General features: G+C 47.9%; 8 protein-coding genes across 8 annotated transcripts; 7 read left to right on the top strand and 1 right to left on the bottom strand.

Moving 5' to 3' along the window:
* Positions 1 to 300: 300 nt before the first annotated feature.
* Positions 301 to 1,146, top strand: Pmar_PMAR024378 (hypothetical protein; the record flags this gene model as incomplete). Its single annotated transcript, XM_002782650.1, has 4 exons — positions 301 to 609; positions 654 to 758; positions 803 to 1,068; positions 1,110 to 1,146. The coding sequence occupies 4 exons, from the start codon at positions 301 to 303 to the stop codon at positions 1,144 to 1,146; spliced, it is 717 nt and encodes a 238-aa protein (XP_002782696.1).
* A 597-nt stretch (positions 1,147 to 1,743) lies between these two features.
* On the bottom strand, positions 1,744 to 2,569 carry Pmar_PMAR024377 (hypothetical protein; the record flags this gene model as incomplete). Its single annotated transcript, XM_002782649.1, has 3 exons — positions 1,744 to 1,829; positions 2,168 to 2,264; positions 2,483 to 2,569. 3 exons carry the CDS (start codon positions 2,567 to 2,569, stop codon positions 1,744 to 1,746), a joined length of 270 nt encoding a protein of 89 aa, XP_002782695.1.
* Positions 2,570 to 3,696: 1,127 nt separating this feature from the next.
* Pmar_PMAR024376 (hypothetical protein) lies at positions 3,697 to 5,668 on the top strand (the record flags this gene model as incomplete). The annotated part of the gene is made up of 10 exons (XM_002782648.1): positions 3,697 to 3,871; positions 3,963 to 4,030; positions 4,067 to 4,171; positions 4,218 to 4,337; positions 4,385 to 4,459; positions 4,516 to 4,672; positions 4,715 to 4,806; positions 5,343 to 5,400; positions 5,452 to 5,536; positions 5,590 to 5,668. 10 exons carry the CDS (start codon positions 3,697 to 3,699, stop codon positions 5,666 to 5,668), a joined length of 1,014 nt encoding a protein of 337 aa, XP_002782694.1.
* A 192-nt stretch (positions 5,669 to 5,860) lies between these two features.
* Positions 5,861 to 12,655, top strand: Pmar_PMAR024375 (hypothetical protein; the record flags this gene model as incomplete). The annotated part of the gene is made up of 33 exons (XM_002782647.1): positions 5,861 to 5,962; positions 6,124 to 6,217; positions 6,262 to 6,371; positions 6,443 to 6,610; positions 6,661 to 6,805; positions 6,854 to 6,994; positions 7,052 to 7,151; positions 7,199 to 7,567; positions 7,621 to 7,669; positions 7,714 to 7,818; positions 8,588 to 8,698; positions 8,753 to 8,884; positions 8,951 to 9,056; positions 9,116 to 9,279; positions 9,490 to 9,569; positions 9,624 to 9,771; positions 9,845 to 9,949; positions 10,002 to 10,070; positions 10,124 to 10,195; positions 10,236 to 10,379; positions 10,428 to 10,660; positions 10,704 to 10,779; positions 10,825 to 10,943; positions 10,991 to 11,123; positions 11,164 to 11,219; positions 11,270 to 11,528; positions 11,587 to 11,746; positions 11,793 to 11,987; positions 12,041 to 12,096; positions 12,145 to 12,220; positions 12,266 to 12,372; positions 12,468 to 12,557; positions 12,614 to 12,655. 33 exons carry the CDS (start codon positions 5,861 to 5,863, stop codon positions 12,641 to 12,643), a joined length of 4,104 nt encoding a protein of 1,367 aa, XP_002782693.1. The 3' UTR covers positions 12,644 to 12,655.
* An 843-nt stretch (positions 12,656 to 13,498) lies between these two features.
* Positions 13,499 to 14,731, top strand: Pmar_PMAR024374 (hypothetical protein; the record flags this gene model as incomplete). The annotated part of the gene is made up of 1 exon (XM_002782646.1): positions 13,499 to 14,731. One exon carries the CDS (start codon positions 13,499 to 13,501, stop codon positions 14,729 to 14,731), a length of 1,233 nt encoding a protein of 410 aa, XP_002782692.1.
* Positions 14,732 to 15,308: 577 nt separating this feature from the next.
* Pmar_PMAR024373 (hypothetical protein) lies at positions 15,309 to 15,635 on the top strand (the record flags this gene model as incomplete). Its single annotated transcript, XM_002782645.1, has 2 exons — positions 15,309 to 15,412; positions 15,542 to 15,635. 2 exons carry the CDS (start codon positions 15,309 to 15,311, stop codon positions 15,633 to 15,635), a joined length of 198 nt encoding a protein of 65 aa, XP_002782691.1.
* Positions 15,636 to 18,060: 2,425 nt separating this feature from the next.
* Pmar_PMAR024372 (conserved hypothetical protein) lies at positions 18,061 to 19,287 on the top strand (the record flags this gene model as incomplete). The annotated part of the gene is made up of 1 exon (XM_002782644.1): positions 18,061 to 19,287. The coding sequence occupies one exon, from the start codon at positions 18,061 to 18,063 to the stop codon at positions 19,285 to 19,287; it is 1,227 nt and encodes a 408-aa protein (XP_002782690.1).
* Positions 19,288 to 19,522: 235 nt separating this feature from the next.
* Positions 19,523 to 21,373, top strand: Pmar_PMAR024371 (hypothetical protein; the record flags this gene model as incomplete). The annotated part of the gene is made up of 10 exons (XM_002782643.2): positions 19,523 to 19,656; positions 19,704 to 19,797; positions 19,841 to 19,962; positions 20,018 to 20,129; positions 20,177 to 20,266; positions 20,311 to 20,455; positions 20,510 to 20,632; positions 20,670 to 20,887; positions 20,929 to 21,135; positions 21,185 to 21,373. The coding sequence occupies 10 exons, from the start codon at positions 19,523 to 19,525 to the stop codon at positions 21,371 to 21,373; spliced, it is 1,434 nt and encodes a 477-aa protein (XP_002782689.1).
* Between the last annotated feature and the right edge of the window lie 886 nt (positions 21,374 to 22,259).

Genomic DNA, 22,259 nt, shown 5'->3' with positions numbered 1-22,259 from the left:
GTCTTGTACACCTTTAACGTTAGGAATCCTAGGAAACTTAGGATTGCCGGTAAAGTACCCCCCCCCCCCGGGGGGTACCGTTAGGATGAAAATTTCCTCAAAAATATAGCTTGTGGAAGCCGAGCGTCCTGACAGCCTGTTTTTGAGGGGCGAGAGAGATCTCTTACCGCGCTCAGCGCGCCGCACCAAGACGAAGCAGGACAGAGTTAATTTCGGGCGAGCGAGATTTACTCAGACATCGGCGCATTAGAGCGCGGGAGACATCTGTCGACTGTCCTTATTAGAGCTTTCTGTTTAGCTATGAGTGCGGCATCTGCGTCTGCAACCCGCTCACCGGTTGTAGCTTCTCAAGCGTCTGCCGAGATTCTTATGGTAGGGCATGACTTATCGCCAGTCGTTTGCGGCAAAAGAGTACGCTCTGCGGTTATTACCCCGAATACAATCGATCGTGAGAGAGATGCTACTCGAAAGTTGATCAAGCATGCTGCTGAGGTCGAGGCTGCTAGTGACGATGAGAACGATGATCATGTATCGTCCCCTGCAGCTGTTGACTTATACACTAGGCTCGTTGATGAGGAGCCAATCAAGCGGGTTGTTGCTCATGTCGAGGTAGGATAGGATACCTCTGTTCTTGGTAGTGCAGTCTATGACAGGATGATGCTTCCCCTGTGAGCACGGTATCATCTAGAGGGTCACCAGTGCCTCACCTCACACAGGAGTCAACCAAGGACGACTTTAGTTGTCCAGTGTGTTGTGATGTAGGTAGTAGCGTGATGTGCACTCTTTGATTTGATGAGTTTAGGTGCTAGTTCGACCCGTTGATGTATGCGGTTGTGGCCATCATGTATGCCGTAAGCATGTTATCGATATGGTTACACATGCCCACGGTAATGGCTACAAGTGCCCACTCTGCCGTAAGGAGGTTGTCGTTAATAATTATGATAATAATTATGATGATATCGTCGTGGATAATAAACTGAAGTCAACCATCCAAGATTTGGGCCTTTATGATGAGTCCAGGAGGTCTTCATTCCGATCCAGTAGAAGCAGCACGCCTCTCCAAGAGAGGTACTTATCATATATCCTAAGTTATTCCAGCTGTTGTTCAGGTTTAATAGAGAGTTCTTCGAGGATGAGACTTTCTAGTCCCTCCGCTATTGTGATATAATTCCATACCGTGGAAACTACATGCACGGTAGCTTGCAGTGATCATCATCACCGTGTTCGTGTTTCAAGGGGAGTGGGTTGGTTGGTTGTTTGGCTGAACTTAGAGCATTGTTGTAGGAGTAGAGGTTTGTGTTGGCTTCTTTCGCAATCATGAATCGTTCGAGCGCGACTCCGAACTCAGCGGACACGACGGGTGAAAGACCCCGCGAGAAGAGGTTTGGGAGAATCGTACAATTTGTAGTTTGTGGGTACATTGTGGAAGGGAGTAATGAATCGCCTAGCTACGTCTCGATCCATTTGACGTTATGCCGAGAAGGATGGCTATTGGAGTGCATTCAGTGATTCGTGGAATTCTTATGGTTATCAGCAATGATGCATCAAATTCAAACGTATAAATTTACTGGTGCGTGTATGTCACGTATTGTAAGGGTAGGGTTCACGTTTTGTGATAGCTTTTCGCTGCCAGATTGTTATCCTACATAGCTTTGAAGTAAGGAGGACCATCGATCAATGTTCATCATACGGAAGCGATGTGCTTAGTCGGAACATGTGCTGGGTGGAGCATGTGTAGGAAGTCTAGTTGTATAGGGGGCTTTGCATGATTAGGGAAAGCCGAATGAAGTCGTAACGTGGTTGTGTGTAGTAGGGCATGGTAAGATGGGCTGCAAGAAAGGAGCTCAAATCTGATCGGACCATAACGTGCCCTACTGGATGTAGGGCATGGCGGTTCCCTATCTCGGTTGATGATTGGATTTTATCACTCAACTGTGAAACTGAGATGTATATGGGGTTCAATTATCGCGTATAGTTCCATCCCGGTCGAATATTGTTGTGGATAGAGTGAGGAAGGGTAGGGACATATTGCTGCTAGATATGATTATTCACATATCAATCCCGACTCGTTATTGCACCGGAATCCTTGTTCGAGAGATGGGGTTTCTGCATGGTAATACTTGGTATGACGACAGGGTGCGAGACTACTGAGATACTCTAGTACCACTTCTGGTACGCTGCGAGCCTCGCTTCACGAATGGGTTGAGGTAGAGTTCCATGGGTAGGGGGTGGACAGGTCTCATTAACAGGTCGTCAGCATATATCTGAGGCCAAGCTAGAGAAAAAGTTTGATATGTTCAGAATAGCTCTCAATGTAACTGAGATTCATTCTCGTAATACTGAGGGTTCTTGGGTGGTTGGGTTATACTTCTATATGGACATATTGCAATGTACAAAGGATTATGGCGAGCGCCCCACGGGAGGAGATTGACAGCTGATATCTAAATGAAGGTGGAGGAGGCGAGGATAGGAATGCTACCACAGTTGCTGGTCGTATGGTGTCCAGCTCTGAATGTCGGGGCTGATTTCCCTTATCGACACCGCTAGTCGGGACGAAACACTCTGACATGATAGAGTAATGTAGTTAAATAGGTGCCCTCGTGTTTTATGGTGCTCTATTCGGTCTGAGGACTTGCTGGGTGATGCCCGGGCAAGTTGAGAGACGATTCGAAGGAGTAGCGATATCAGCTGCATTACAATTATCCACCATCGCATACTATTGAGAAGAGCTTAGGACTATAACTGCTTCAAAAGCAAACGGGTAAGCGGACTATGATGCAGCGAGGTGAATGCATCATAACCATCATCATCCATCAGAGAAAGGCCAGACTCCGTCAGGTGATTCTAGAGCGAGGGCTGTATGAACTCTAGATGGGCCATGCACACCTATGGATCATGATGCCAGGCCTGTCGCAGTAGGCTTGAGAACGCGGCTTCATTCGTCGTTGCAACAGCAGTGACGATTGGAACTACTTGTTGATGATCCCATGGAGTAATACCGACCTTACTCCTGCACCTAGGATCACAGATATCGTTCTCATGGAACGTGAGATATGGAAATGTGGAGAGATCTCTCTGAAAGTCGATATAGTGTTCTCAACCGTCACGGAGACCAGGGGTTGCACACTATATCGGACGGAGACCCCGTTTGTGGATGGTGACTCGGAAGCCAGGTCTATTGACAGTGGGTGCCTCTAAGGATTAATCCTATAGGTTATATCTCGCCCAATTGTGAGGATGTTGATAGGGTACAACTATCAACACATCCGAAGGTAACATACTGGTTGTCAAAGCAGTGGTGAATACGCTCGTGACCCTCAGGGCTCGCGGATGAGCTCCCACTCATGGTGTATCAACACAATTTGTGCCGAGACACCATCAGAGAGAGCATGATATCTGCTGCTATACCCTATGATGTACGTGGTATGGTAGGAGATATCGTTCGATACAGCGCAATTGGCATTATCGATCGGGGTGGTTTCCCTTGGAGCTCCTCCCTTATGGTTCCTCACGATACACAGGTATAGGAGCTCATCCGATCATATTCTCTATGTTGTTCCCGGACTTCTCCACCTTGGTTCACCTGAGCCAATACCTTCACAACTGTTGTCCTTTGTTTTCAACACGTTCATCGTTGTGTTGATCCTGGTTCGAAGCGTGATTCGGGATGTTATTATCACAGCTACTCCAGTAAACATGTCAATAGGGGAAGACGATGGTGGTGAGCAGCAGCAGCATCAAGAAGAAGAAGAGAAACAGCTCCCCCCACCATCCCAGCCTTCCAACGATACGGACCGGGATGATGTCGTCTCCGTAGAGAAAAAAGACATGAAAGAGTCTCTTGTTGGAGATGGTGGACCTCCAGCTGAGGGTAGGACAGCGGTTCGTCACTTTTCTACTACACTGCTTTCCAACTTGAACAGGCGATGTGGAGTGTACCTTTGTAAGTCCTGTGTTCTCAGATCCTTCTCCGGTCGAATCTCCGTCCTCACCGATAGCACCTGAGGAGTTAGGCAATACAGTGAGAGAGGTACGACCTTGGCATTAGGTGTATGGCTTCTTACAGGCTCATGCTGAGGTATCCAATACTAGTTCCACTGCAGCAGCAGATGAATCTCCCGATACTGTATCACCCTCCAATACCAGTGGAAGAGCTCTGATCGTTGATAGTGTAGGACATATAGGCTCATTGAATGTTGGATTTGTATTGCCCTCAGGAAGTCTATGAGCTAAACTCGGCAGGTGTGGATGGCTTACCCTCAGCCTTACGTCAGGCGATCGATATGTATCAGAACATGCTGGCTGAATATCCCAGTGACACGAGGAATGCTGGCCATGTGACGTTTCAGATCAGCAGACTATGGCTGATGCTTCTCTCGTTCAGGCTCGTGCAGTGTTGAATACCCTGTTCAGAGCTACAGGCCAACTTGGCCTGCAGGCCGGGAACGATGTGGATATGGTAGTAGTAGTAGTAGTAGTAGTAGTAGTAGCTTTGGCTCCGGATGCTCCCTTCAGGATCAATCCTCGTCTGCTCTGGTCTTGGCATCTATGCTACCATTGGCTGGGGCTCCACCGTCTATGGAGGAGCTGAAATATAACAGAGCTATAACTGATACATTCCATTTCTATGCCCTCAAAAACGTCTATATACCACATAATCCTATCGAGGGTGGTAGTTGCATGATCGGCCCTGTTGTAATTACTTCATATTCAGGAACCTTTGATGTTATAGAAGCAGCTAGACATCAATTATCACTTGCTGGGATGTGGAAGTTGTCAAAGGACCTTTCCTTCGTCCCTTATTTGGTAGTTAGATCTACAAGAGCTGGGCTACGTTGATGGAGTGCTCACAGGTTAATCGAGAAGAAGTATTGGAGTGCTTTAGATATGCCTGTAGAGGCTCTAGGTGTCTAAGCGAACCACAATTCAGAACATTCCTATGCAATGTAGCACGGATAGGTCTAAGCAGACCTCCACACAACGTACCCATGGAGGAAACTATGAAAGAATTGTGCCGGTATTCATTACTATGCTATAATATCTTCAGCACGATACACCTTCAGACGGTTCCTAATGCATGGCCCACAGAGGATGCGGCGCTTTGGCGAACTTGCTGTCCCGCCTCCGCCATCGGTTACACGCTCCCGGAAAGGTGAATAGAATATTTCGAGCTAGTGCTCCAAGCATGGTTGCAGGGAGAAAGACGCGGCGGCCACTTGGTCGGGGTAAACGGCTCAGTAGATCCGGCTCGAGTATCTTATCGACGAGTCAGAAGCCTCTACTGGTCAACGCTGGAAGGGTAGTGTCTGTATTACTCGACTTTATACCAGCTCTACATTCAGTTACGTTTGCTGCACCCTAATAAGGCTAGCAATGGACCTCGTCTGGCCGCTGCTGATGGTAGTATACCTAATGGCCGGGGAGCTCCTTGAAGTAGGCTGTTGATATTAGGTCAGTGGCCTCTACAATTATTGAAGCCTCAGTCGAAGAGAGGTGATGATAATGATGATGATGGAATGGAAGGACTAAATGAGAAGTGGGCAGCGGCGGCGGCGCGGGATGGTACTGTGTTTTGATATTTATGGGCAGGGAACGACGTATTATGGATATGATAGATCGTAATGAAGATGCCAGAATTAACCGTGCCCTCCATCATGGGTCTAACTAAGGACGCTCTAATACATGATGTATAGGGTATAACTATTGTATATAACTAAAGGTCAAGGTGACAACACTGACAATTCTATGTCATCATCACTACACGTCTCTAAACTTTACAATATCTCTGTCTATAGCTCGTGTATTTCGATCATGACCACGTCTTTGTGCTCACTATGTTCCGCTACCCCTACTCTCTAGCATGTCTACCTTCAACACTGATGATGTTCATGTATTTGCTTGTGCTCTTGAGTTCAGTGAAGAGGATGCTAATGAATACTACACATATTATTCGTTGTTCGCAGTATCATTATGTCATCGATCGACTCCGGACAAGGACAGGATGTAGTAGCAGACGGCGGAGAGCCTTCGACAACGTCATCCACAGTGGCGCCTGCTGTGGTCGATAATGCTCAAGGGCCATTATTAGCAAGCTCAGAGGAGCAGACCACTCTTTCTGTTAAGACTAAACGGTATGCTAATGAGAGTGCTGATGATGGGCCATTCGGAGATTGGTTCCGGAAGCATCGGACACATGTTATCGTCTTCACATACAGTGGTAGGATCCTACGAACTGCATACCCTCTGCACCAATAGTATCAGGTAAACCGGTTTATACCCGCTATGGCTCCCCGGATGGAGTGTCTGCTTTCTGTGGAGCATTGGCAGCGATAGTGTCCAAGTTTGGACAGTTTTATCACATGTCGGGTGGGGTGAGTGACGATTCATTGAGGTCCATTACAACATCTGGTGGGACTCGGTAAGACCAAATACCTCCTATTAGAGCCCAGAAAGGATGCGACATAGGTTCGTGTTCCTAGATCGAACGCCCTTGTGGTTGGTGGCAATATGCAAAGGCCGACACACAACGGCTCATAACAAGAAACAAGCACCTCTACCAGCGGTACCTCTAGCACAGTTGAGGTCAATGCTCAATGCCGTCTATAGACAAGTAGGTATTTGAGGCGCTTTGCTCATTACCATCGCTACGATGCCTTTCAGTTGATAACAGTTTTAACATCTCGAGTTGAAGAGATGCTGCTACAACGGCCTAGCTACGATGTACGGGCCCTACTTGGTGGCACAGAGAGTGTCCTGGCCAACATTATTCGATGGGGTGAACGAGACTTGATAACGCTTTGTGATGGTAACAACCCCTCGGCAGGCTAACATCCATTCTGATGTACTGTGTTAGATTTGTCATGCTTTGAACCCCTACCATTACATCGATCGACGAGGGATAAGCTTATCAACACATTATTGGGACTCAGACCTGCTGGATCGCTATCCTCTCATTGTTTTGCCGCCATCATACTCGGTGGTCATCGTGTTGCAGGTGAGTATTTATTTCATTAAAGTGCTTCCATACATCTATTCTATTATTCCATCTCAGCTATGGTATCCGATTCATCGAGGCTGTTGAAGCCCTGCGATATGCCAACATTCATCAACCTTACCATCGCATCTGGATCCCTGAGATCAGGATCATGCTGGTATGATACTCTCGTCTGCCGGACTCCCCCATCTCTATCGTCTATAGGTCTCCTGTATGTCTACCCGCTGGCCTAGACCGTGGATCCTTTGTCTACTCTTATGTCCAGCGGTTGTCTGGTGATGTATTTATTGTATTTCTCTGTGCCAGTCCAGATCAGGATGCTTTCTATTCCTGTCAAAAAGCGGCAGACCATGTATCACGCATGCTAACACCTGTTGGTATAGTCAAGGACATCCAGGCAGCCTCTGATGCGGCTCCAATTAGTATTGCTAGTGACCCTGCCCTTCTACAGACACTGGGGGATTTCCAGACATTAGAATCCAGGAGGTACACTCCTGCTCCTGAGGGTATCAAGATATTAGAGAAGGTTGGTATGCTCTCTCTCGATATGATATTCAAGCATTTGTTATATAGGTGATACATGCAGCGATGTACCTTCCTGCATCATCCCAGCTATTCTCTTCTAGAGTGGACTATAATGTTGAGGGTATATCCAGAGGTCACATAGTGAAAGAGGTAGTACTCTATTTCATCATTCCAGACTAATTCCCTCCGTATAGATTCACACCCGTTATGCACAATGTGTTGAGGTAATGCGGTCCAGAGAGGAGTCCAGTGGCAGGCTAGCGTCATCAGGTCAACTCGGCATGTCACTTCCACAACAGGTGGGGCTTGGTATCCTTGCTGCTGCTGTTGCTGGTGGTGGTGGTTTTAGTAGTTCTCAGGTTTGCCTTTGTACAACATACGAGTGCTTCCTGGTCTGGTGGACAGAGGATTTCCATATGTATCTAACAGTACCACGTGGTACACCAACAAGCGTAATTACACATGCATACCAGTGGGTAAAGTCCGCTGAGGACTTCCTATTTTTGGATACTCAAATTCCGATATGGGAAGGAGGGAGGGGTGGAGTAGGTGTTGGAGGGCGGGACCTTCGCTAGACCACATCTGGTTACTAGGATTGAATGCCATTACAGTTTCTTCGTCAACTGAGCCTGTCTTGCGTGACGAGAGTCCCGTTGTAACTACCTATGCTAATGTGGCAGGGTCACTAGCCAGTGGGGCGCATGAGGGTTCAATGCTATTCATGCAGGGACGCTTTACATGTTCATCCACCCCTCCCCTTGTTATTATATGCCGTTTTGACAAACACTGAAATACGTGATATCATGATATATGCTGCTATTGGCCGCATTCACCCTAGTAGTGGTGGCCATCCCTATGTATATAGCATAGCCAGGGGCCTGGTGAATACTCCTATGGTAATAACTAGGAGCCCAGTTGTATTCCAGAGCTACTCGTAACTTGACACTGATTCGAGCATACCAGTTAGCAGGTAGTGCTTGCGTCATTGTTAAGCCCTGTAGACCTGGAGTATCTGCTGTTATTAAGAAACCGATATTGACGCTTCGATGATCAGGCTATGATGATTAGTTTTTTGGATGCTTTTCAAACCTCATGACTACTCTTGACGACGACCAGGCGGCATCACCATCAAGAGAACGACCATTTGACCAAGGGCACCGATCGAAGGAGGATTTCTCGGTGAGAGTGAGGTTTACATATCCCTGGAGTACTCTGTTTGGGTTATTGGCTTAGAGACTATCCTCTGAACAGCAGCGTGTCTTGGACGATATAGCGGCCAGCTGGGCTGACCATCATGCTGAGGATATTAGTCGGTGTTATTATTGGATGACTGATGAGTCCTGGCAGCGGCTCGTCGATACCAAGGTGGTCACGCTGATAGACGATACACAATCGTTTGCCCTATAACGTCGTTACCTGCTATGCTTTCAGGCTGATGGTAATAACGACTGTGTTACGCCACGTGATGTCTATGAGAAGTTTTATAAGACTTACGCACAATTAGAAGAGCAACAGGCGAGTAAAGAGGATGCTGCAGGTAGCACTGCTCCTTTTAGCAGGTAGCACTATGCGATGGTGATAGTATCCCCTTGCTAGGTCGTGAACGATGGCAGAATGCTATTGATGTCAGAGATGCATATACCAGCATTAATGACAAATTGAGGGATAGTTTAGCTCTCCTGGACGAAGTTGACGCCGAACGTGAACAAGTGGTGGAGAAGACCACACAGTTGCATAAGCGTTGCGAAAAGATGATGAGGGTAGTATGGGATGGATTGTATGCGAGGGTCCTGTATATCAAATGCACTCATGCACATGTAAAAACAGCGGTGGCGCAAGCACATCTAAGCTTCATGTTTGGATACTATAGTCACAGGCTAGTTGGCCGTGTGTGTAGTTATAGGATGTGGAACTCGCATAATGTGGATGGTCAGCATGATCCGGGAATGAGAACTCATTGATTCTTTCAGGATCACAATGTCCTGGAAGTAACGGCGGAGAGCATATCATCCAAGCTGGCCATCTTTGACGACGTCAACAAGATAACGAGGTATGGTATGCAGAGTGGGATATCTGTTCACGTTGGAGGCTGCTGCCTTCTCAGACAGATGAGCCTCCTAAGCTCGGGGAACACTGACGATGTATCCGAGTTATTCCCTCCCAGTGTTGATACTGCCGAGGGCCTACAGGATCTTTTTCACCGTTTGGATACTATAACGGCGTTCATGGAGGAACATTACGATTATCAGATGGTGAGCTACCCGATGCATTCTAGCCCTTGAGATTATGGGAGGGGGGATTTCCTGGAAATTATCGCCACCTCAGGCACCTGCTTGTCTATCACAAATATCCCATCTACGATCTCGAGCATGTTTTGCTGTGAGATCCCACCTTATGAGGCTCCTGGATGAAGCTGGGCGAGAATTGAAGGTAGTGAGTATCCTAGGTTGGGTGCTAGGGTTGTTATCCTATACCATATCAGACAGTTGGATCGCATGAAGAAGTGTGTAAGAGCCTCTATCAGGGTTATCAGGATGCCCGAGCGGCTGAGGTGATAGTCTACAATCGACTTACATCTGAGTAGTGAATTTCTGGATGCTTCAGGTCCGTCCTATCATAGATGTCCTCAATAGTGTATGTTGTGGGAATGATGATTATGTCGCTACTATCTATGCGGTAAATCCTTGTAACCCTCTGCATCATAGGCGATGGATAGGTACATCAATACTACTGTACAGTAAGGCAGGCTCATGTGTCTGAGCGGATAAATAGTATGTTGGATGACATGGCAGCCGGTGAGGGTAACGATGAGAATATACTTGAAGGAGAGGAGAGTCAGATATTACCATACACGAGACATGTGACTCGACTCTTGCCATCACGCTCATCATTACTCTCACTCTTCTAGGTCTGCCGACAGGTCCTGTCCTTGGCCAAAGCGGAGTGTAGGACTTACACTCAATACTTCGGTCATACTATTCCTATTAAAACAGCCTATCCTTATCATCACTATGCAGGTGGCGATGCGAGCAGTATAGCCACTGGGTCTCCGAGTGCTTCCCAGTCCACTGGCTTAGCCCCAGGAGCAGACGAACCTATTGAAGGCTTCCTCAGCAATTGTTACGGCAAACCTCTCTATGCGTGAGTCGTCTGTCTTCAAGGACTCCCCCATGAGCGGATATAGGTTCCTTCGATCCAAAATTGTCTCCTGTCAGAAGGTCGAGACTCTGAAGAGTTTGGCAGAGCTCATCTCGCGAGAGGTACGTTTGCAACGCTCAAGCTCGATGCTCCATTCTACCTATCAGATCCTGGCTCCAGAAGGATTCGACTCCTACGACATTAACCGAGCGAAGCAGCCCCCTGATGCCGATGGACGTTCAGAAGAGAACTCTCTGCTTGTTCCTGTCCTGTCAGTGGTGTACAGGTGAGATGTTCCTCATACTCCTGCCATACCGCCTACAACAAAGTTAGGTTGCTGAAGGATGTGCAGGAAAGGCTGATATACAGGACACAGACCTACATAAGAGATGATATCCGTGGCTTTGTCCCATCTAAAGAGGACCTTGAGTATCCTCTGCGGCTTTTCGAACATGATGCACTAACGGTAGGCCCTTGTCATGAATTCTACCCATCATGTCTATCAGGTCCATCCCGAGATTGATGCTTATGGCCGATTAATGAGAGTATCCACCAGAGGCTGGTAATGGATTAGGAGAGTGATGTCGGCAGCATTGATTTAATGCTGGGCAGGTACCCAACACTGGGAAAGACGTTATGGATATTGGCTGAGATACTTCCTGTGTTGGAGACAACGACTTTCCAAAGCCTTGCTTATGAGGCTGTATCGGCATGCTTGGAGACTATCGACATAGCAGCAGTTGATATTGCGAGGAGTTACTCTGAAGAGAGAGACTCTCACGATACATCCAAAGACAATAATATTGATGGTTGGACTACTCTCAACGAGGCGCTTTTCACCATACGCCATTTGTTGATCCTTCGAGAACAGGTGGGTCCGATTGAATTCATCTTGGTACTCATAAGTACTGCTGATGTTATTGCCTTAGATTGCCTCATTCGATGTTGATCTGGTGAGCTCATCACAATATCTGGACTTCTCTAACGTTAAGCATAGTTTAATGGATGTCCTATCCCTACGATTACCTGGCCATGTACCATCAGTTACCCATCAAGGGTGGGGTGTACAGCAACAACAACATTCGACAGGTAGTGGTATTCCATTTTTTACGATTCGTGCTGAACAGGCACTCAGGTTCCGCATTCAATGTACCCTCTAGAATATTGTCGACTTTCACACCGGTGATCCAATCCAGACAATCTGATGTGAAGCGGGATATCGAGGCTCAGCTCAAGTCTGCATGCGATCGCCTAATTGCTCACATCACTGCACGTCTCACCATCCCCTTGACGACGGTCTATGTAGCGAAGACTCCTCCTTGTGATGATGGTAATGATTTATCTAGGGCTTCTGCTGAGTGTATATGCCTTTACGTTTCTCAGAGAGACCTACCCTTGCTGGTGATATCGAAGCAGCATGGAAGTCCACTATGGATAAGGTAGGGAAGTCCACATACACCTAAGTTGCTCTCCAACTCATCTAGCAGGTAGAGGCTGACATACCAGTTGTAGTCTCTATGATGAGAGCCTATCTCACATTGTCCGAACCTTCAGCCGCTAATGGTGAGGCGTCCCTTTGTTCACGATGGTGATCATCGTCTGACTCAGGATCTGACTCGTCGACGTCCAAAGAGCCTCGTGATAGTACGACGGCCATCCTCTTCCAGCCAATACATGTTCGAGTCGTAGACGTGTGTCGGGAACTAGAAAGGAATGTACGCCTAATATTGGTTTTCACTCTCTTTCGTATAGAAAGGCTGGATCAAGTTTCATTTTCCTTGGGAAACGAGCATCGTTGGTCTTCGCTTAGGGTTTATCCCATGACACATCGGTGTCGTCGACCGATCTATCGTGTGAGCTCTCTAGACTGTTCGACAAGACTATGGAACAGTCACCTGAGGTAGAAGAGGGTCCTTCTTTGTATTGGCATAGGCTATTCATCATCTTCTTTGTCAGGAAGTTGAATCAGTTGTATTGAGGAAGTGAGCCGTAGGTCGCAAAGCATTACCATTGTTTGTTGTTCCATTGCCGAATGCTACTGACACTAGCCCTGTTGAGTGAGTGGAAGAAGTACTGGCTCGCTGATTTGAGACTTCGGTACTTTAGGAGCATGTGTAGTCACAATTTCAGCTAGGTATGTTCCCCTTACTGGTTACCTCTCTCATACTATGCCAATCAGCTTCGTCATACGACCAGGATAACTTGTCGTCGATTGTCAATGAGACTACACAGATTGATCGCCCTCACATGAAAACCGATTGGCCCGTACCTTGGTTGGCTGATCCCGCATTGTCTTCATCGCCTGCCCTATCAAACGGGAGTGATACTGGATCAGCGGAGGTTTCAATCCCTACAGAGACCCCACTTAATTGGTCCATCTCGTCTCTGGTCTGCCCATGTCGTGGTCTACCTCTAAAGGATTGGTCTTACCCGGAGGATGAGGAGCTCTGGCGACGGTATTGGCGGACCCCGGTAACGGACACCATATGTAAGCCTTGGGCTCTGTTATCGGTTTGTACAGTCGGCCCGAATGATGATGTCATAACTCCTTCGATGTTGGAGAGGGCGCGGGTATTTACAAGAGTGAGTCCTCCACCTCCTCTGAATCGGTCCCCGATTAGCCCAAGTGCCGGCGCTGAGACTGTGCCCTGCTCGAGTGGATTATGTGATTATATGCAACGGAAAGACAGGCTGTTCATACGAGGGACACCCTATACAAATTCTCAGACTCGGACGTTAGTCGATCATGCTTCGGTAAATGGCGGAGCGAAGCTTCTCGGTGCAGCTGATGGATTATCTCATCCTAGTGATGTATTAAATGGTGATGATGGTAAGTATATGATGTGTCAGTGTGATCTCCGTAAGAAGTGGATAACATTCGCTTTGGATGATGACACATATGTTGAGAAGATTGCCCTCGACACTAAGGAGTATTTCTCATCGACTTTCCGTCATCTGCAAATCTTAGGGTCCCGCAAGTATCCAACTGATACCTGGCGTGTTCTTGGGGAGATCGAAACTGATCCTACAGAGACTCAACAATGGTTTGATCTCTCACATACTAGCAGGTGTGCTAAATGCTATGTTAAATACATCAAAATAAGAGTACTGACAAGTCACACTATGGAAGGTTATGGGATATGCACTCTCACTCGTTTACAGCTCTTTGGTGGTACACTGCTTCAGAATCTCCACAGGCTGCAAAGGAAATACGAAGCACCCAAACACGCAGCGGCGTCGATCGATGCCTCGGCACTCATTAAGTCTACATCCGCCATGCTCGAGTCACTTTCGATGTCTACCTCGCGGCCCGTGGATGCAAACCCTACGGAAGAGCAGACCCTTTCCGCTGTGGAGACATGCCCTGAGAAGCGGGACTCGCATGATGAGCTGTTGAAGTCGCCTACTGTAGAAGTGGGCAAGCCTTCGCAAGGGGAGGATGACGAAAGTCAAAGCTTTAACAATCGAGATGCTCCATCACCTCCGCCCCTCGAGGCAGGGATAGAGGCTGCCATTTCCGAGGGTCCGCCGCTACTTAGGTTTGTGGAAGAGATGTCGGCGTTGGAAACGAATTATCATCAACTATCAGCTAAGGTCGAGGAGTTGATCGGCAAGATACGTGAAAGGGATAAGGCCTCTCTGCATAATACCCAGGGAGTGCTGGACGTAGGAGCACACCCCTACAAGACTGCCGCCCCTCACCCTCACGCTAGCCCCCTATATGTCTCATGGGCCTCCCGTTGGATAAATGATAACGGATCATTTCTCCGCGATGTCATACTAGCTGTAGCTGTGATATCAACACTCTACTCGATGTATCGTATTAACGTGAGTGCATCTCGTCACAACAGCAGTCCGAGTCGTTGGACCCCCATTGGAATGAGGGAGGAAGTATCCGACCCAGGAAAGCGGCGATGGAAGTCGTTGAGCAGCGACTTCATTGAGATATTGGAAACAGCTTCGTCATCCAAGTTGAACGAAGCCATCATCGAAGATGAGGCCTCGAGGGTACCGACTAGGACTGTTTATCTTCGTTCATGCTCCGTCTGTGCTGATACTGCTCCAGGTGGCTGAACAGCAGCATTCGTCTCGAAATGATTTCCAGTTGGAGGCTTACGAAGGCTTTCGAGAGGTGGTTATTGCAGAGGCAAAACTAAGGAACCTCATAAGTTCAAGCGAGGTATGATCAAGATAAGTTTGCGAAGCAGCTCAGGACAGTATCACGGACTCATAGACTTAATGGTTGTGGTAGGTCGCAGAACTATGGCTTCATGAGGGAAAAGGACCTGACAGGTCACAGGAACGAAAGCAGGCCATCTCTCTGGTGAACTGGCGGAGCTGTGAACCGCATGTGGTAGGTGTTCACTCTAGGTGAAACGTTACTACTGTTTTACGCGGCGGAGGGCTGTATACCATCTTATACAGTCTATGATTGATAGTATTCTACCTTCATTTATACACCATCAATACGACGAATTGGACCTTCTTGTATCACGGGTGACTGCTGTTACTGCATCATCAACACCCCATAGAATCGTCAGATTTGCGACAGTATCATCATACTGGCTCATCGGGAGTGTACTACCTATGGGAGCCTGTTCAGTGAGTGTAGTGCGGATGTCCCTATTCATACGCTGACTGACACTCTTTCATGGCAGCTGTGGACACTGGGCCGAGGACATGTGTTTTCTTCAAGGACAAAGACGAGCATTTCCTCGATATGATGCAAGAGTGCTATGGCCACGTTATCATCAAGTGAGCGTCCATGATCTACTGCCTATAACCGTTCGAATGCCCAGCCGAGCCCCCAAGGGTGTTGTATCTCTGTTTCAGCTCTTTACGGGATCATGTTGCCGGGTGTAAGAATATATTTTCACTGAGCAGGTTATGCGTGATGCTCTTTAAAGCAGTGAGTGATCGTAAGTCTATTCTGATGGACCAGGCTGCTATAGATACAAGGTTCGGGTGGGGTATCTGATAACAATGACATACTCCTCCTCGGCGAATATCACGGTGGACCTGATCTGCACTCCGAGGGGCTGCTGTTAGAGCCATTAATGAGACCTGTGCATGCAGCCCTAATTGAGTGGGCATGAGGCTACCATTTCAGCCAGTAGAGTGCTGCTACAATAGGCTACTCGATATCTCACGGGCGACGCTCGACTCCGCCATCCAACACTACATCAGTGATAATATTTTGGATTACGTTCCATCATCCGAGGATCTCGAATATCCTGCACGCCTCTTCGATACTCCTGCCGTAATTATGTCTTGGGATTTTGTCAGTTATTATGACTCTTTTCGTAGGTAACAAACGAGGAAAAGCGAGCCATTGGAACATTGATGCGTACGAGCCTAAATGGATGGTAAGAGCTATACCCCCTACGTAGGACAGTCAGGACCACGCTATCTTTAGGTACCCTACTGTATGTCGTACTGCGGCGTTTATAGTTACCATACCGCCACTTATAGAGGCGACTGTATGCCATTATCTGACTAAAGGAGCATGTGAAGCATGTGTTCGATCTGTCACTGATGCCGCAGCTTTGATGCTCAAGCCTCCCATCGATGCTGCTCCTCCGAAAGAGATATGCATGGCCATGAAACACGTGTATGGGGAATTGTTTCTCATACGCCAATTATTACTCCTCAAAGAATGTGTACGAATCTGCTCATCGTCTATGTGTCATGACCAACTTTCCTCCATTGACTGATCAGGCATGGCGTGTAGGGAATCTCGAAAGTGACAGCACGGAAGTAGTAGGTGCTCCGATATTCAGAGATGGAGGAGGACCTATAATGAAGCGGAGCGCTAGTGACGTAGATATTTCGCACAACTCTTTATCTCCCGCTAGTTACCTGAGGCTCGTCAAATCGGGCAGAGGTGGTCCACTCAGTAGCATGCGCAACAACTCCTCGCATTCTCGTATCTTCCTGTAGTCACGTTTGCTCGGCAGCAGAGACGGCCTGAGAGTATAGTCAGTGAACCTTTATTGGCGGCATCAGAGGCGCTTATTGTTAGCGTTTCTGATATGGTCATCTCCTACCTGCAAGATGCTGAGGGCATAACAAGCGATTGCCACAGCGAAGGTAGGGATATTGAGGACTGTGCTGATTTGTTACACATATGGATTCACTCAGAGGAGGCCCTGACATTGCTCCTGGGCGACGTACCCGTACCTGATCGAAGTCTTTCCCTCTCAGTAGAGGAGCTGAAGGTAGCTGACTTTGTTAGTGGATGTCGCTACACCGACTCGGTGTACTCATTGCCTGTGGTGCCCTCCTATCACAGGCACGTGAGTATTTCGCTGAGGCCGTAGTCGCTATACGGGTCTTCTTAGAAATCGGACTACCTGGTAAGTCTATGTGGTTCAGTCATCGGATATCCTTCCAGAACGTGATGGGTCGCCTGGATCGAGACCAACATCCGAGGCAGTCACATCGACGTCTTTGTGCCGCTCAATAGTGAAGAGAACGATTAACAGCGGCATGACTCACTCGGAAGATTATCGTGTGAGGGTTTAAATATCAGTTGTCATGCGATAATTCTCGCTGGTACTGTTTCAGAAGACTAGTGAGACGATCTCTGAGGACGATCTTCCCACACCATCTGACAAACGGAGGTCTGTTATTGTGTCTCTTGAGCGTATGAGTAGGTGGATGACTGGTTTGCTCACGACCTTGATGGACACTGAGCTTGAACACCTCATTCCATGCCTCCTTCGGAATACCAGCAGTGACGCCCATGAACATGTGGACTCGAGTGTACCGGTTTCATGAGGTTCTGGTGACTTGTCGTCTTTCCGCTACGAGAGGGCATTTCTGATTCTCTCAGGAAGATCATTGTCAGTTGTTTGACTCACCCACAAATATCAATGCTCAAACATACTTGGATTGTTTTGCTCTTCCTACCCTTCTGCCGAGGAGAAGCCGACGTATCATATGGCAACAGCAGTGCCGCATCGAATGCGGATATGCGAGTTGGTCCGCCAGAAATTCAGGTCTCGGAAGATCTGGTGGATGTTCGCCCGTCGTCCGCATCCAGCGGGACCTATAATGTATCAGCCGATGTTCCACTCCCGACAGAGGCCCCATTTAATTCGTCCATCTCTTCCCTGGTCTGCCCATGTCGTGGTCTACCTCTAAAGGATTGGTCTTACCCGGAGGATGAGGAGCTCTGGCGACGGTATTGGCGGACCCCGGTAACGGACACCATATGTAAGCCTTGGGCTCTATTATCGGTTTGTACAGTCGGCCCGAATGATGATGTCATAACTCCTTCGATGTTGGAGAGGGCGCGTGTATTTACAAGAGTGAGTCCTCCACCTCCTCTGAATCGGTCCCCGATTAGCCCAAGTGCCGGTGCCGAGCCTGTGCCCTGCTCGAGTGGATTATGTGATTATATGCAACGGAAAGACAGGCTGTTCATCCGAGGGGCGCCCTACACAAATTCTCAGACTCGGACGTTAGTCGATCATGCTTCGGTAAATGGCGGAGCGAAGCTTCTCGGTGCAGCTGATGGATTATCTCATCCTAGTGATGTATTAAATGGTGATGATGGTAAGTATATGATGTGTCAGTGTGATCTCCGTAAGAAGTGGATAACATTCGCTTTGGATGATGACACATATGTTGAGAAGATTGCCCTCGACACTAAGGAGTATTTCTCATCGACTTTCCGTCATCTGCAAATCTTAGGGTCCCGCAAGTATCCAACTGATACCTGGCGTGTTCTTGGGGAGATCGAAACTGATCCTACAGAGACTCAACAATGGTTTGATCTCTCACATACTAGCAGGTGTGCTAAATGCTATGTTAAATACATTAAAATTAGAGTACTGACAAGTCACACTATGGAAGGTTATGCGATGTGTACTTTGACCCGTGTTCAAATATTTGGTAGTACTATGATACAGAGTATTGGTAAGCTGCAGAAACGTTACGAGGTTCAGAAGCATCCAGCAGCGTTCATCAGTGCGGAGAAGATGGAACTTGCTACTGAACAAAGCCTGAAGTCGTTGACTGACTGCTCGGCTTTAAACCCAAATGGCACAAGTATATCCTCACAATATGATAACTTTAGGTTTCCTGGTGCAAAAGCGTCTAATGTGGAGCAGAGTGGGAGCACTTCCAAGCCGTGGAAAGTTGGGAACTCATCGTACAATGACGGAGGTGGGCGAGACCACAATGACACTGTTGAGAATGTGGCTGAGGGCCCTCCACTGCTGAGGTTTATCGAGGAGATGACTGAGTTGGAAGCTAATTACCACAATCTAGCCACCAATGTCAACACTCTCCTCGCCGACCTTAAATACCATGAGCAGGATATCTCGGAGATGAAACGTCGTACTGGTCATGGACATTCCGAATTCAGTGATGATGGGCTATTGCCAGACTTATTCACATCACTGGGCTCCGACACCATCATCAAGTTGCTCCTGTACATGGTGGTTTTGCTCAGTCTATCCCAAATGTACCTAGCGTATAGAGTATTCGCAGGTGGCCCGGTTGTGGCATATAAGGCAGGCAATGTCTCACCAAACGGTAAACCAAGGAAGCATCGAAGGAGGAATAGGAAACGCATTATTATCCCATCTCCTATCCCGTCAGATGGCTTTGCCAGTGCATGAGGCTTGAGTGGCCTCCTTCTGGAGACATTACTCTCACTCACCTACTGTACTTGATAACGTATACACTTGCTGCCGTTCTGGTATCATTTCTATACAATTTCGAATAGTTTATCCCCTCGGATATCGAGACTTAAGTCGTTACGATATATTTGTAGCTCTTTCTCCCAAGTAGGATGAATTTGGGTTGAATGTCTGATGATGGTTGTTCATTCCCTCACGTAGATTACATTTAGTTATGTTGCCTGCTTCCAAGTCGACCTCCCTCTTCCGGCTGCGGAAGATTGAAGATTTGCCTAAGCTTACTGTTCCCCAACTATCAAGTGTTGTGTCTAAGGCAATACAGAATAAGCACACAGATCGAGCTTTCTGGTGACTCGATGCAGCACTCTTGAGTAGTATCACGGTCTCATTAACAGGTACTTACTGGCTCTTAGGGTGCAGCACTTGTCTAGTATTCTCAACCCTCAGGACTACTGTCACTTGATGAGCGGTATTGCTACCAGTGACTCGGTACGGATATGCTCTGTAAGGGTAATGTGACTGATCTCGGCAGGTATTGAAAGACACCGGCCTGCGGACGGTCATGAGCAGTCTCATTGATTCCGCATCGAAGAAACTGCAGCTTTTCTCTCCTGCACAAGTGTCTATCCTTGCTGAAATATCTGCGAGCGTGGAGTAGTTGCTGCTGCTGCCTTAGTATCGCTAGCTTATACGGGTTCACCATATTCAGGCTGTATCAAGAGAGTCTGTTCACGGGCATATTATCTGTCTGGGCCGCCAAGAGATCCTTCGTGGATGCGGCCAGCGTCATGAGATTATGCCGTGCATATAGGAAGTTGAATGTGAGGTCTATCACTTGCGTATGCCTACAGTCATCAGTGGGTAACAGGTGCTAGATGAGGAAGTGCTTGATGAAGTTGTGAGATATGTGAAGAACAATGCCTTCCAGATGTCCCCAGGAGATGTATTGCCCAGTTATGTGTGGATCCATTCCTCGATGACATGCTCCGTCCTGTTGATCAGTTATGTGAAGTATTGGATACGTTCGCTTTCCTATCTTATCGATCAAAGAGCTTGGTAGATTGCATCGTAGTAGTGCTCACCAAGAGTTTACCTCAACAGAAGGAGCCAATGGAATGCCAGAGTATTACAGCTGCACAGGCAGCCAGTAGGTCTATAACTAGCTTTGCGGGGAGAGCTATGAATCGTGGTCGGATCTCAGGAATCCTCCTTGCTTTGGCCAGAATGAACTTCCACTCGCGGAAGCTGAGCCATACGTGTGTCAATGCGATTGTGGAAGCGCATGAGGACGGGGTTCTGCACTTGGGCGATATAGCTCGTGGGGGTAACGTGATTGAATGCAAGGAATTGTCGCTTTTCAGGGACCATAGAAGCGTGTACTATTCGACCTGATGATAGTGTCACAAAGATGCTCATGCCGGTGGCGGCAGCATCGGATCATATCGGGAGGCTGTCGCCGCCTCAAGTCGCATTATTTGGTTACTGGGCAGCCCATACAAAGGTGCCCGATGCATTCAATTGGAAAGTATGGCGGAGAGCGTTCGTGCGGAAGTGGAACTCGATGTCCCCTGGAGCACTGGTAGGGGCATAAAGAAGTAGCCATGCTAAGAGTGGGTTTAGGTCAGCTGTATCGAAACTATAGCATCCACAGATGATATCCTTGCGGTAGCTCCCTTATTGAAGAGCACTATAGAAGATGCTCTCGTGGCTCGACAGGACGCCTTCGATGAGTCTCATATCACTAGATTATTCGACCATTGTTTGGATGTCATGACTCGCCGGAGTGCCTTGGCGCTCTGCAGTGCTGTATGCAAGCTCATGCCGCAGGTAGTGCGAGCTGTTTAACCTTGCGCGGGAAGATGTTGGTATGGTGCAGGTCACCATGGTGTCGATCCAATGGGAGTCGGCTGTTATTCCATCTAAACCACAGTGCTTTACAACTGTATGTGAGAAGTTCCACATATCTGGTGGTGAGATCGAACTATTGTTGTCGGCTGAGCCCTCGGGGGCAGCCGTTAACTCAGCGCAGCCCCGTCCTGGTCGATCATCCCGACATCCTGGATAATGTTTCTGCATGACCGTTTCAGTGGCGAGCTTTCGTACCGCGTTGATCCCCCAACTATCGCGTGGTCATATTCGGTACGCCTTGAGAAGCTCTTTCATTGCTTGTATGCACTCGTCCTCTTCGTCGAATAAGCTGATTATTATAAGCAGCATCGTTAGAGAGCGTTGTTTATCGAGGGGCTGCAGCAGTGGTAGCCATGATCTGGTGATGTGATGGAGCCTAAGTGGCAGAATGGTAGTCGGTGACGGGTCTGGAAGAATGTATGCACAATCATTTCGCTGACAGCATCATTGTGGAAGGCGCATTTGTATACTAGCAGGAAGTTGAGACGGCACGTGATAGGCCGCTTGACTTCGCTTTACTTCTAGGGCGTAGCCCATCTACTCGACGTGTTTAGTCCGTACAGGCATCTACCTCGAGATAGAAAGACCGAGTCAAGGTAGTGTGGCTGGTACTACCAGCCTGGTAGCATGCCGCTGTTCCATGGGTTCAAAGCGTATCTCAGCGAGCAATAGAAATACCAATAGCCGAAACACGTTCAACGTCACATGTCACGATCTCTTAGTAGGTAGTCGTTCGCAAATCATTGATGCACTCGTGTATCGTCTGCTTATTTGGATGATATGGCCAGTACCAATCACCGCCTGCAATAGATGCCTCGGGACGTCATGTTTGCACTGCAAACTTCGCAGTTCAAAAACCCACTCTAACGATATGCAGAAGCTTCTCCGATTTGTTTAGAGCTCGTGAGATCTCGATCTCACTGGTGAACTCGCGGTTCATCGTAGTGAGCAAGCAATTTCCCAGATGTAGCTTCCTCGGGCGCGTTTGCAGGATGCATGTAGTGTTGAGCTAGAGATCCAATGCTGGATCAGTTTCTAGTCTA

The sequence above is a fragment of the Perkinsus marinus genome, assembly GCF_000006405.1.
Source record: "Perkinsus marinus ATCC 50983 genomic scaffold scf_1104296938708, whole genome shotgun sequence".
NCBI lineage: Eukaryota > Perkinsozoa > Perkinsida > Perkinsidae > Perkinsus > Perkinsus marinus.
The sequence above is the reverse complement of the archived record's forward strand: the minus strand, read 5'-3'. Positions and strand labels throughout refer to the sequence as shown.